The 12706-nt window shown below is 48.1% G+C and overlaps 1 protein-coding gene across 1 annotated transcript in view; it reads right to left on the bottom strand.

Annotated features, from left to right (window-relative positions):
- The window catches only part of ICOS (inducible T cell costimulator), a 105821-nt gene extending 93489 nt beyond the window's left edge, over positions 1–12332 (bottom strand). The window contains exon 1 of the mRNA XM_086955301.1: positions 12187–12332. Coding sequence (XP_086811427.1) covers positions 12187–12226 — 40 coding nt within the window. The 5' untranslated portion in view covers positions 12227–12332. The remainder of the gene's footprint in view (positions 1–12186) is intronic.
- Between the last annotated feature and the right edge of the window lie 374 nt (positions 12333–12706).

Raw genomic sequence — 12706 nt, 5'->3', positions numbered from 1 at the left:
GTTTGAGCTATTGATATTGTAAGTGACAATGCCTTTTATGTATGTGTTAATTATCAAAACAGATAAATAAAAGGCATTGTCATTTACAATGTCAATATCTTAAACTCTTGCAAATGGTTTCGCCTTTGGTAGAGACATTGTTCGTCCTGCTCTAAACGCAGCATTACTTGGAAGAAACAGTCAAGTTTAAACAAAATTCCTGCATTTCACTGCCATCTAGCGGTCACCAGAAAAACTACAGTAGAATTGTTGAAGATAGTAATATCGATCTGGAGAGACTACTATAAATAATAGGTCTTCCTCGATAGTATATAAAGGTAGGTGAGACTGATTGGCATATCCAATGATTGATCTGTGTTTTTCTCTTCAGGACCATCAGGTTTTTACAGGCGGTTTCTAATAGGAACAAAAGCTGTGCTCAATTTGTAAAAAAAATGTGAGGGCCCTCGTCAAGAGGCCACTGTAGCTTGCACCACCGGTTGCACCTGCCAGAGTTGCAAATGACAGCACCAACACACTACTAATCATCAGACTCTTAAAAGTGTAACCATTCCAGGCCCTAAAAGCTATAAAAATAGACTGGGTGGTAGATATTGGTAATTTTGTATAGTGTATTGAATTAATAAATAGTTGTTGTGCTTCTCTCTGCATTCGACTGACAGAACCACCCTGTGCCAGACTGTCATAAGTGCCAGTGTTGACAATTAGGTGCCAGTGCCGAGCACCGGAATCCACTGGCTCAAATTATGCACATGATAAAAGCACACCAGGCCACCATACTATCAAGTCTAAATAGGGTAGACTGTCTGATGTGCTTACACTGACGGCCTCAATCCCGACATGCGATCGTGTAAAGTATACACAGGTGAAACCAGTGGGGGCTCTACCAGCAGAAGCCTGCTAACCCTGACAGAGCACCATTTTGGCAGACAGGGTACTCCATTACACTTGTGTCGGAGTACCCAGTTTGCCAAATTCTAAATCAGAACTTTTGTTAAACGAGGTGAAATATACTCTTGAATCTGCTCCATTCACGAACTGTTAAAATTCCTTCGCACACCAATTATTAACAGGGTTTTTGTGGAGAGGAAAGCAAGCAGACAGAACGTATTACCCTGAGCTAAAAGAATATAGAAAAAAAAGTTAAACCTTTCCAGCCAGGGTAGACAAAACCTACAAATTATGACGAGCAAAAACCTAAACATAACTGAAAAGATTGAGCAAAACCTATGTGAAAAGAAAGGATGTATGACGTTACAACGCATACTTTTACCACGCATGCCTTTACAACGCGGTTTTTACATCGCAAACCTTTACAACGCATAACGCTTTGGGGTGCTGGATAGTGAAAAGTTTAATTTACTATTCCAACACCAGTCCCTGTGGACACTAGGGAAGGTGTTGGATAGTAAATTAAACTTATTCCCTATCCTAGAGCGCCCCCCAGCGCAATGCGTTGTAATGGTTTGCGTTGTAATGACTGCGCTGTTATGGTAGTGCGTTGTAAAAGTTTTGTTGTAAAGGTTGTTCACCGAAAAGAAATACACATTAGGATACAATTGATTAAATCTGGGATGGACTACAGGATACTTTAAATCAAACAAGCATAAACCTGAGAAGCAGATGGAAGGTCCATTCGTAAAGATTCAAAATTAGGAATAGAGAATCCCAGATGGACTTCCCTGCATCAGCAGTTACAGCTCAAACTTGGTTAATGGAAAGGGGCGACCACTCGGTCCCCCCGAACGTATGGCAGAGTGCCTCGATCCCCCCGGGAAGCCATTTTGGGCGGGAGGCGCGTCTCGGCTGGTATGCCCGAAGCGGCGTAGCCGGGGCGCGCTTTTTCCCGCCCTTGAGTGGGCTGGCCTAGACACTGACGCCACCGGCCACGCCCTCGGGGCAGGCAGGGGCGGGTTTACGCCCGCCCTGAAGATGGATAAAAGGAGACGCAAGACCAGAAGACATCCTCTTGTTCCTGTGCTCTGAAGCTGCACCTCCTCGCTGCACGTGAGCTCGAGACGGAACGAAGAGCCAATTTTGAGCGTTTTAATCGTTCTTGTTTGTTTTTCAGTTACTTTGTTGGAGAATGCCGAAGAAGGTTGGAAAGCGCATGAATACCGACCAGATGCTGCGTGTTCTCATGAAGGAGATGTCCGAGCTAAAGAAGCGGGTGGACAAGAATGAGGAAAGGGGTCCCAAACGTCCTTTGGCGGGAGCAGCCCCGGGAGGGAAAAACAAGAGGCCCAGGAGGGGGGCAGCGGGTGAGGAGACCCCCGGTCCCAGTGCCCCGCTCGAGGCTCCAATTCCCGTGCCAGAGGAGGGGAATCCGATCACCCCCGTGTCCGAGGATGATATGCCGCCCGAGTTGGCAGCACAATTGGCAGCGTGGTTGGGTAAAGGTAACGAGGGCGCCACGGCTGTCGAAGCGCAGGCGCTGATAAAGCAATTGCGTGAGAAACGGGACGCAGCCAAGGTGCCCGTGCCGGCTGCAGTAGGGGACAAGACACCAGGGACGATTGCGACCACAGAGGCAGCGTCGGGTGCAGGTAAGCGGCCTTTGCCGATCGCGAGGGATGAGTCAACACCCTCTCGGAGAGAAAAGTTGGGGCAACATGTTCCTTTGGCAATTAAGGAAAAGATTTGGGCGGGGGAATATGTGAACATTTTTTCATTACTTGTTGACCATTATGAGGTGGAGCATGTAAAAAGTCAGAAGGATCTCATGCATCCGAGTGTTTGGCGCGCAAAAATGGCCGCCTTTAAAGTGAATGAGAATATCGGCAATTGGGGCAATGCCTGGGGAATCTTTACGTCAATCTTGGGGGAACGTAGACCTGAGTTGCTTTCCGAGTTCCCAATCTACCAATCACGAATCATGGGGTACTCGACATCGCACCAGGGTAATCATTGGTTTTGTTATGATAATATGTTCAGAAAGGAAAAGGAGCATAATAAAAGTTTGACCTGGGATTGTTATGATGCCTTGACCTGGGATAAAATGAAAGAGTCAGGAATGTTGAAAATGCCGTTAGTAGGAAGTAATGTGGGCGAATCCTCCCGACAATATGCGGGGACGCCCTTTCGAGCAGGTTCGGGTGCCGACGATCACTCGAGACCTACCGGCAGTACAGGAAGAAAGGGTTTCTGTTTTAATTACAACAGAGGTAGATGTACGAGACCGCAGGGAACGTGTAAATTTAAACATGAATGTAGCGGTTGTGGATCGTCCCATCCTGAGGCCTCGTGCAGAGCCAGAACGGGTGATAACGGGGGGAGAGGAGGTGCCAAACAGGTCTAATATAGTCCGAGGGGCGCCTTTACCCACTCCCATTGATACCCTGGCAATGATTCCTTGGCTCAGTGACTATCCGGATCGTACTTCTGCTGGGGTGCTGCGAAACGGTTTTTCATATGGTTTCCGCATCCCGGTAGGGGACTTTCAGGGTGGGGATAAGTGTAAAAATCAACTTTCCGTCCTGCAGCATACAACCGTAGTACAGGATAAGATCCGGAAAGAGGTGACTCGAGGTCGGGTCGCTGGCCCGTTTAGTGTACCCCCGGTCCAGAATTTTGTTTGTTCCCCCTTAGGGGTAGTCCCCAAGAAAGACCCTGGAGAGTTCCGACTGATCCATAATTTATCGGCTCCACGAGGTCTTTCCGTAAATGATGCAATCGACCCAGAAGTGTGTTCGGTGCGGTACGCATCTTTCGATGAGGCCGTAGCCATTTTGAATCGCCTGGGGCCCGGGGCGCTGATGGCGAAGTCAGATATCGAGTCAGCGTTCCGATTGCTCCCGGTACACCCAGACGACCAGCGTCTCCTAGGTTTCATGTTTCAGGGTTGTTATTACATGGATAGGTGTATGCCAATGGGGTGCTCTATATCCTGTGCTTATTTCGAGAAATTCAGTAGTTTTCTACAATGGGTCTTCACTAAGAAAACGGGTTTCCAAGATGTAATGCACTACCTTGATGATTTCCTGTTTCTTGGGGCAGCTGGGGGTCTTGAATGTGGCCGGGCCTTGGCCGAATTTTGTGTGTTGATGAAACTGTTTGGTGTGCCATTGGCACCGGGTAAAACAGTGGGTCCTACGACTTGCCTCGAGTTTCTGGGGATCGAGTTGGACTCCATTGAGGGGTGTTTCCGTTTGCCAGCCGAAAAAGTGTTGAAGTTCAGGGCTGCGCTGCAACTGTGTATAAATACATCGAAAGTTACGCTGCAACAATTACAGCAGGTGGTGGGACAGTTGAATTTTGCCCTGAGGGTAATACCAATGGCCCGCCCGTTTTCCCGTTCAATTGCCCAAGCGATGGTTGGCCTTAAAGAAGGCCATCATCGCACGAGACTATCAGCCGAGATCCGCCAGGACATGCGTATTTGGTTAGCATTTTTGGCGGATTTCAATGGTAGAATCGTCTGGAATAAACCAGCCGTGTCTTCTGAAGAGCTGGGGCTGTGGACAGATTCGGCGGGAAGCGTAGGTTTTGGCGCCATTTTTGGCACAAAATGGTCGGCACAAAGATGGCCGACATGGTGGCATGAGAAAGGTTTGACGAGTAATATTGCTTTCCTCAAACTGTTTCCCATCTTGGTGGCCTTGAGAACATGGCCTGATGGGTTCAAGGATCACTCTGTCATATTTTGGTCTGACAATATGACCGTGGTCGAGTGCATCAATAGTCAGGCAGCACGTTGTAAACTGATCTTAAGACTGCTTAAAGAAATTGTTTTACTGTGTATGCAATTGAACGTGCTATTCAGAGCAAAACACGTTCCAGGGGTGTTGAATCAGGCGGCTGACGCACTGTCTCGTTTTCAAATGCAGGCTTTTTCGGGTTTCCTTCCCTCAGCGGACCCGGAGCCGGCACCATTTCCCGAAGCTCTCTGGTCTCTCGGTGCCCCGAACTTCGTCACCTCGTGGGAGAGAGTCTAGCACCAAGGACGAGGAAGGCATACGAAGGGGCGTTTAGGGCCTATTTAGCCTTTTTGGGGACTGTTAGAGAGCGACTTTGGAGTCACGAGGAATGGGTAGTGAATTTCCTGTTGTCCTTACGTAGGGCTGGGAAATCGGTGGCTACGGCCCAGAGGCATCGTGCTGCCATTTCCTTTGTTGCCAGAGCACACGCTATCCAAGACCCTACAGCGTCTTTCGTTGTGCAAAAGCGCTGCGTGGGTGGCAACGCCTGGAGGGTCGCAGAGTGGATCTGAGGCGCCCGATAGGTTTGGATAGATTGTCCCAGTTGTTGGCTACACTCCCTGCCACATGTTCATCTCAGTTTGAGGCGGTGCTGTTCCGAGCCGCTTTTACGCTAGCATTTCACGGGGCAATGCGGGTAAGCGAACTAGTTGCCAAACTGGATTTGGCGGGGGGTTTGTGCCAGGAACACGTTCAGATCAGGGGAGAAACAATGACTGTCTCTTTTGTAAGGTCCAAGACGGATCAGGATGGTTTGGGTGACTGCGTCATCATACGCAGGATTCCTGGGTCCTCCATATGTCTGGTAAAGTGTTTAGAGGATTACCTAGCACGAAGGGTGGCATCATGGGGGGGGACTTTGTTAAGACACGCGGACGCCACCCCACTGACGAAATTTCAGTTTCAGCGGGTGCTTGCGATGTCAATTGCCGCTGCGGGCTTGAACCCGGGCGATTTTGGGACCCATTCCTTTCGGATAGGGGCTGCTACGGAAGCTACAGCCAGGGGTCTTAATGTTGAACAAGTGAAACGAGTGGGGCGTTGGTCCTCCAATTGTTATAAAAGATACGTGCGGTTGCACATGTTGTGAAGCTGTAATTATGTACTCTGTACTCACGCTTCTTGTTTTTTGTTTGGTTTCAGTTACGCAAGCCTACGAGGCGGGGCGGACTACGCAGTCGACCCTACACCGGGCCAGCGGTCAGACATCACCGGCTGTGAAAAATGAGGTGTGGGTCGTGGGCCACTCATACGTGAGGCGTGCCGCAGACGTATTCAAAGCAGGTGACTTGGTTCACGTAGCTGGGGAATACGGGTACAGGATGTCCTTCCACGGAAGGGGCGGTCTCTGTATTGACCAGTTTCAAACATTCTTTGAGGATTTGTTAGGGCGGACAAGGTCACCGCCGTCTATAGTTATAGTACATGTTGGGGGCAATGATTTGGTCACCATCGGTAGACGACTACTCCTGGAGGCAATGCTTTCCACTGTAAGTTGGTTGGCGAGGAGAGTTCCGGGGTGTACGATTGCATGGTCCCATGTGATTCCACGAAAGGTGTGGCGGGGGGCTATCTCTATACCTGCTTTGAATCATTCCGTTAGGAAGCTTAACAATAAAATGAGTAGGTTGTTCCGTTCCAGGACTTTGCATTCTATTTCCCATGGCTGTATTAATAATGACAGGATGTATTCGGGGGATGGTGTGCATTTGTCTTGGGTGGGGAATGAGTTATTCTTAGGAGACTTCTTAGCATGGTTAAAATCTTTGAAACATGACCTTTAGGTAGGAGTTTTTGTGGGGAGTCCGGATAGCCGGTCAACTATCCGGCCTTGTGGCGGTAAGGTCATGATCGGTGAGCACTAATTGGAAGATCCCTATGAGTGGGCGTCACCCAACACGGATGGGAGCGCTCGGGGGAGGTGGCCTTTGGCCCCTCAACGGGGAGGCGGTCCCTTCTAAGGATGGGTCGCCGAAAGAAGAGGAAAGGCGGTCAAGGCCCCTTCCTGTGTAGGAGGGGGTACAGCCCCCTCCTGGGGAATTTCCCGGGGCCAGTGACATCTGCGACGGCAGATGCGGTAAGTTGTGTGGGGTTGGGGGGAGGTCTACGATACCTTCTAGATACCTCACACGAGTTCGAACGACCTTTAAATGGCGTCGAGTTGATAAGTGCCCCCGTCAAGACAAGGGAAATTGTAGTAGTTGCACGTGAGTACGCCTCAGTGCGGTCGCCCCTCCCAAGTGGGGGGGGTATGTCTGGTTAGGGATCTTGACACCGGTTACGACCTTGCCGTTGGCCCTTAAACGTTAGGATGTACAATTTCAATATTTCAAGTAAATGTTTTGTAGGATGTTAGATCGGCTAGGAGAACCTCTGTATTAGAGAATCTGTTAAAGTTAGCCAAACATCGCAATGTGGTATGAAATTGTACATTAATGTTTAACCGTTTTAATTTTTTGTTTTAATAAATACGGCCGGGAGGGTCACTCCCTCCCACTTCCAAAAACTTCAAGAACTGTTTCCGGTTTCCCTCATTTGGGGATTGTGTTGAGAGGGGGTGGCGGGTATCTCGGCCATATGGAAAGGGGCGACCACTCGGTCCCCCCGAACGTATGGCAGAGTGCCTCGATCCCCCCGGGAAGCCATTTTGGGCGGGAGGCGCGTCTCGGCTGGTATGCCCGAAGCGGCGTAGCCGGGGCGCGCTTTTTCCCGCCCTTGAGTGGGCTGGCCTAGACACTGACGCCACCGGCCACGCCCTCGGGGCAGGCAGGGGCGGGTTTACGCCCGCCCTGAAGATGGATAAAAGGAGACGCAAGACCAGAAGACATCCTCTTGTTCCTGTGCTCTGAAGCTGCACCTCCTCGCTGCACGTGAGCTCGAGACGGAACGAAGAGCCAATTTTGACCCACCCACCAGCCCCTGAGGACAGCTAGTTTTTTTTTAATAAAATTGATCAGTTATTCGATTTCATTTTCATGTTGTTTTGGTGTTATGTTTATATTTAGTGTGTAATAAAGATTGGTGTAATTTTCAGGATGTGAGATTAACGAATTTCGGATTTAAGGTCCATTTAGTACAGGTTTTCGGTCATAGTGGCCAATGTAGTGTCAGTTAAGTAGCATTTGTCGTATTTATTTCGGTCAGGCGGTAGGCGGTAAGGTCATGATCGGTGAGCACTAATTGGAAGATCCCTATGAGTGGGCGTCACCCAACACGGATGGGAGCGCTCGGGGGAGGTGGCCTTTGGCCCCTCAACGGGGAGGCGGTCCCTTCTAAGGATGGGTCGCCGAAAGAAGAGGAAAGGCGGTCAAGGCCCCTTCCTGTGTAGGAGGGGGTACAGCCCCCTCCTGGGGAATTTCCCGGGGCCAGTGACATCTGCGACGGCAGATGCGGTAAGTTGTGTGGGGTTGGGGGGAGGTCTACGATACCTTCTAGATACCTCACACGAGTTCGAACGACCTTTAAATGGCGTCGAGTTGATAAGTGCCCCCGTCAAGACAAGGGAAATTGTAGTAGTTGCACGTGAGTACGCCTCAGTGCGGTCGCCCCTCCCAAGTGGGGGGGGTATGTCTGGTTAGGGATCTTGACACCGGTTACGACCTTGCTGTTGGCCCTTAAACGTTAGGATGTACAATTTCAATATTTCAAGTAAATGTTTTGTAGGATGTTAGATCGGCTAGGAGAACCTCTGTATTAGAGAATCTGTTAAAGTTAGCCAAACATCGCAATGTGGTATGAAATTGTACATTAATGTTTAACCGTTTTAATTTTTTGTTTTAATAAATACGGCCGGGAGGGTCACTCCCTCCCACTTCCAAAAACTTCAAGAACTGTTTCCGGTTTCCCTCATTTGGGGATTGTGTTGAGAGGGGGTGGCGGGTATCGCGGCCATATTAAACCCATCAGCTCCTGGTGCGATCACAAAGAAATGTTTCTTTACTAAACCTCGTTGTTGTTTGCTGTTTCGTCCATACCTGCTCCCGCACCATGAATAATGTCTGCCTTAGTTTCTTGCTTATGGTCAGTTACTCGTTTAAGGTGGTCGTATTTTCAAATCCGTGAGTGAAACAAAAAAATTGTTTGCCTAACATCGCATTCAATCGAACGACCCAGCGACACTTGACAAAACGGAGAAACTGGAAGAAACTGAGACTTGTCCTACGTCACACCGAGTGTCAGTAATGAAAAACTTTGGAAGTGGGGACCTGGGTTCGAGTCTCGGTGTTGGCTCAACATCCTATTATTCTGACAAATCACTTAATCTCCCTGTGCCTCAAAAAAAAAATATATATATATGTATATATATATATATATATATATATATATATACATATCCGACACACTCGTTTTAGCGTTTGACTCCCGCCTCTCTCCACAGCAGGCTCCCGGCGGGATCGCCACTTCCCGAAATAGTTCAAACAAACTCCTGGTGGTTACAGAGCTAATAAATCAGCATGACACCAGAGCCGGGGCCCAAATGTTCGTTCTAAGTGCAAATATTTATTGGCACACGTGTGCCAATAAATATTTATTGGCACACGTGTGCCAATAAATATTTGCACTTAGAACGAACATTTGGGCCCCGGCTCTGGTGTCATGCTGATTTATTAGCTCTGTAACCACCAGGAGTTTGTTTGAAATATATATATATATATATATATATATATATATATATATATATATATATATATATATATATATATATATATATATATATATATATATATATATATATATATATATATCCATCCACTTTCCTCCAAAAAGAAAATAAAAGAAATTCCACAGCAGGGGAGACGTTGGAGACACCTTTATTCAGGAACAGATGGCAAAATGGAGTTCAAAACACCCGCTGTGGCGAATGCATTTCGGCGTTATGTGCCTTCTTCAGCGCCGTGGGTGTAGCGTTCAAAAAGCAGGTGAGTATCCCAAAGTTTATATGTCCTGCCCCATCCTGCTTCTGAAAAGACTGCTCCGCCCCCTAAGGTGAATACCAAACGCCTTGACCTCCATGCAGACACCAGTTGAACAGCGCCTACAGGTCCCAGCATGCACTTCATAATGCTGGTAGGAAATGCGTGGGGTGGAGCAGCGCCGCATGGAGCCCCAATGTCCAGCCGTCCCAAAGTCAGGTGCCCCCTCGAGTCCCCAACCGCATCACCCACCTTGCCACAGGATTTCTTACAGCGGGGGCAAGGCTACGATGTCACCTCGCCCAGCGTGATGCCGGATGACACCAACACCGCTCCTTCTCGTCCCGGGCTTGGGGGGTGGGCTTTGCTTGTTCCTGTAACCAGGATAGAAGAAACACCGAAGTGGGACCAGTGAAAACAAAGCCTCTTGATGATGCGTGGGTCTTTGAAACGTGACACTGGAAATCGCGTTATTGAATGTCCAGCCACTTTCCTCCAAAAAGAAAAGAAAGACCACAGCATATATGTGTGTGTGTGTGAATGCAACCTGGTGTAATGTATTGGTGCTCATGTAAAGATTGGGATCGAGTTCGCGCTATAAAACTGCAGAAATCTATATAAATAAAAATGTAAATGTTTGTTTGTTCAAAATCGTAAATCTCCGAAAGTTCTTCACCGATTGCTCTGAAATTTTGACACAACGTTGGATTCGAATACACGCGTGTTTTTATATACACAACGTTAGATTCAAATGCGCGATTGTCGAATACGCACGTTATATTGAACGAAAGCCCAAACAGACAGTTCTTCACCGATTGCTTTGAAATTTTGCCACAGCGTTAGATTCGATTAAGCGCGTGTTTATATGTACACAACGTTGGATACGAATACGCGCGTGTCCAATTTGCGCGTGTTTTTAATCAAATGGGCGAACATACCCTATCGATTTGCTTGCTGTGCAACAACAACAAGGGACGCATAGAGACAATAGTCACAAAAACATATTGTATACCCACAAACATTGTGAAATTTAACACATTAGAAACGTGCGCTTGCTTTTTTCTTTCTCTTCCATTTAACCAGACTGAGCCACAGCAACGCGTGGCCGGGTACAGCTAGTATGTAAATAATGTGCGTTCATTCTGTCTTCCCGCTGCCAATAGTTGCAGGTCACAGCAGGAGTACTGCAGTACTCTTGGGACATACATGCATTGTTGCTAATCACAATAAATAATGTTCCGCTCATGCGTGTAGGTATTGCCCCATTAAACATGTAGAAGTGCTGCCACATTAAAAGTAGAGCAGCCCTGTTGCAAAGTTTTAGAACGGAAGGTGAAATGGCGAAATGTGCCGCCGCAGTGATTTTTGCATAATTATAGAATTGCCGCATTATCATCTTCCGTATAATCTGCAGATTTTAACAATCAAAAAGTATTTGTTTCTAGCCTAAACATTTCAAAAGTTAGTTAAAACTCAGAGGCACGTATTGCTGGGTAGTGGAGGGTCCTTTGAAAAGGTTGACTGTCACCTTTCTGTTGCTTATTGATATATTTGTGAGTCAAACTGGTACTAATGGGGTGCAACCAATGTCCAGACAGTGCTAACAAGTTGTAAAAATTACAAAATAAAGAAGCAGTGCCGCATAATTTGCCTTCTCTTGCACTGCCTCATTGAAAGCAGGGCGGAGCTGCAGTGAAGTGCTGGAATTATGACGCGAAAGGTATCGCAGTGCTGCTGGGAAGAGGCTCATTTCAAGGAAACAAAAAAAAGCCCCATCTAAAAATGATGTTACTGCTCCGATTTAAGTACAGAAGTGCTTTTGAAAGTGTCTACCTGGTCACACATGCTGGTGCTGTGCCTTTAAGAAGATATCGGTTCTGCCGAAGAGTGCCACTAGCGCCCCCTGTAACACACCGCAGCCGTGCGTGGAAGCTTCAGTTTCACTCCATAAAGTACAGGGCGACCCAACAGCAGAGAGGTGTGGGCACAGCCCCCCTTTAAAAGACTGCAACTCGGCCGTAGAGTCATGCTACATTAAAGTGCTGCAGCCCTTCTGAAAAGCGCCTGTGTGGGCCGAATTACTGTCTTCCAGCACGACCGACCGTGAAGAATGGAAGTGTCTGCGGGGTCCCAGACACAGCACTGTTGTCTGCGCATTAAGAATCCTGCAGCCCTGATGGGAAGTGCTGGCCCTGATCAGGGAGTAGGGTTAGTGCTGCACCACCGAAGGTCTCACACTGCTTCTAAGTGCTTTACAAAGATGCATCTGCGTGCAGGCACTCACTATTCCACAGCAGCTGCTGCTGGTACTTCCCCGTTCATTGGGAGCACTGCATCCCTGCTGAGATGTGCTGATGCCCACTGTAGCAATTAAAGCGTGCCCGTGGGCAGTATCTGCCCATGGTAAGCGCTTGCGCTGTTGATGGATACCACTGCAAGAACTGGTCAGTATGGTCATCAAGTAGTGGGCAATATACAGCCATCAGCCCAGCCACCAACAGAGTCACCCTTCTCAAAGTAAAAGTGGCTTACTAGTGCTTTGCAATTGAAATATATTTGAACTGAAGCTCACTTACCACTCACAAGCTGGACAAAGGCCAGGGCAAAGAGGAGCATCTTTGAGCAGGTGTTGTCCTTCAGCGACCCCCACGGTTGTGCCTCTACGCTGTGTTCTGTCAAGCGCTAGCCTAGCATGAAATTCATTTTCTGGGGCACGGGTGGGGAGATGGTAGAAGGGTATGGGTCGTTTGAAAACCGAAAGGAAGTGACTAAGTGGGCTGTTTGTACACGGCACCTTTTTCACACCAGCGGTGGAAAGCCTCTGTCAGCAAAGAGTTGGTTTACAGGGTGCATACAGCAAAACGTGGAACCACTTGTTTCAGGTTCACTCACCGCCAGCAGAAATACAATCATACCAAGAAACAGAGGTGTTTACCGGCACCTGCATGATGTCGGTGTAGAAAGAAAGGTGTATTTTCAATGTTTTGCTCCAGGCCTTGAAATGTGAACCAGGTCAGCGGCGTACAAGGATGCCATGGACTCTTACGCAAACAAGGAGCATCCCAGTCTTCTCCACTGCTGATTAGTTAAAACATC

This window comes from Lissotriton vulgaris, chromosome 2_1, assembly GCF_964263255.1.
Source record: "Lissotriton vulgaris chromosome 2_1, aLisVul1.2, whole genome shotgun sequence".
NCBI lineage: Eukaryota > Metazoa > Chordata > Amphibia > Caudata > Salamandridae > Lissotriton > Lissotriton vulgaris.
The sequence above is the reverse complement of the archived record's forward strand: the minus strand, read 5'-3'. Positions and strand labels throughout refer to the sequence as shown.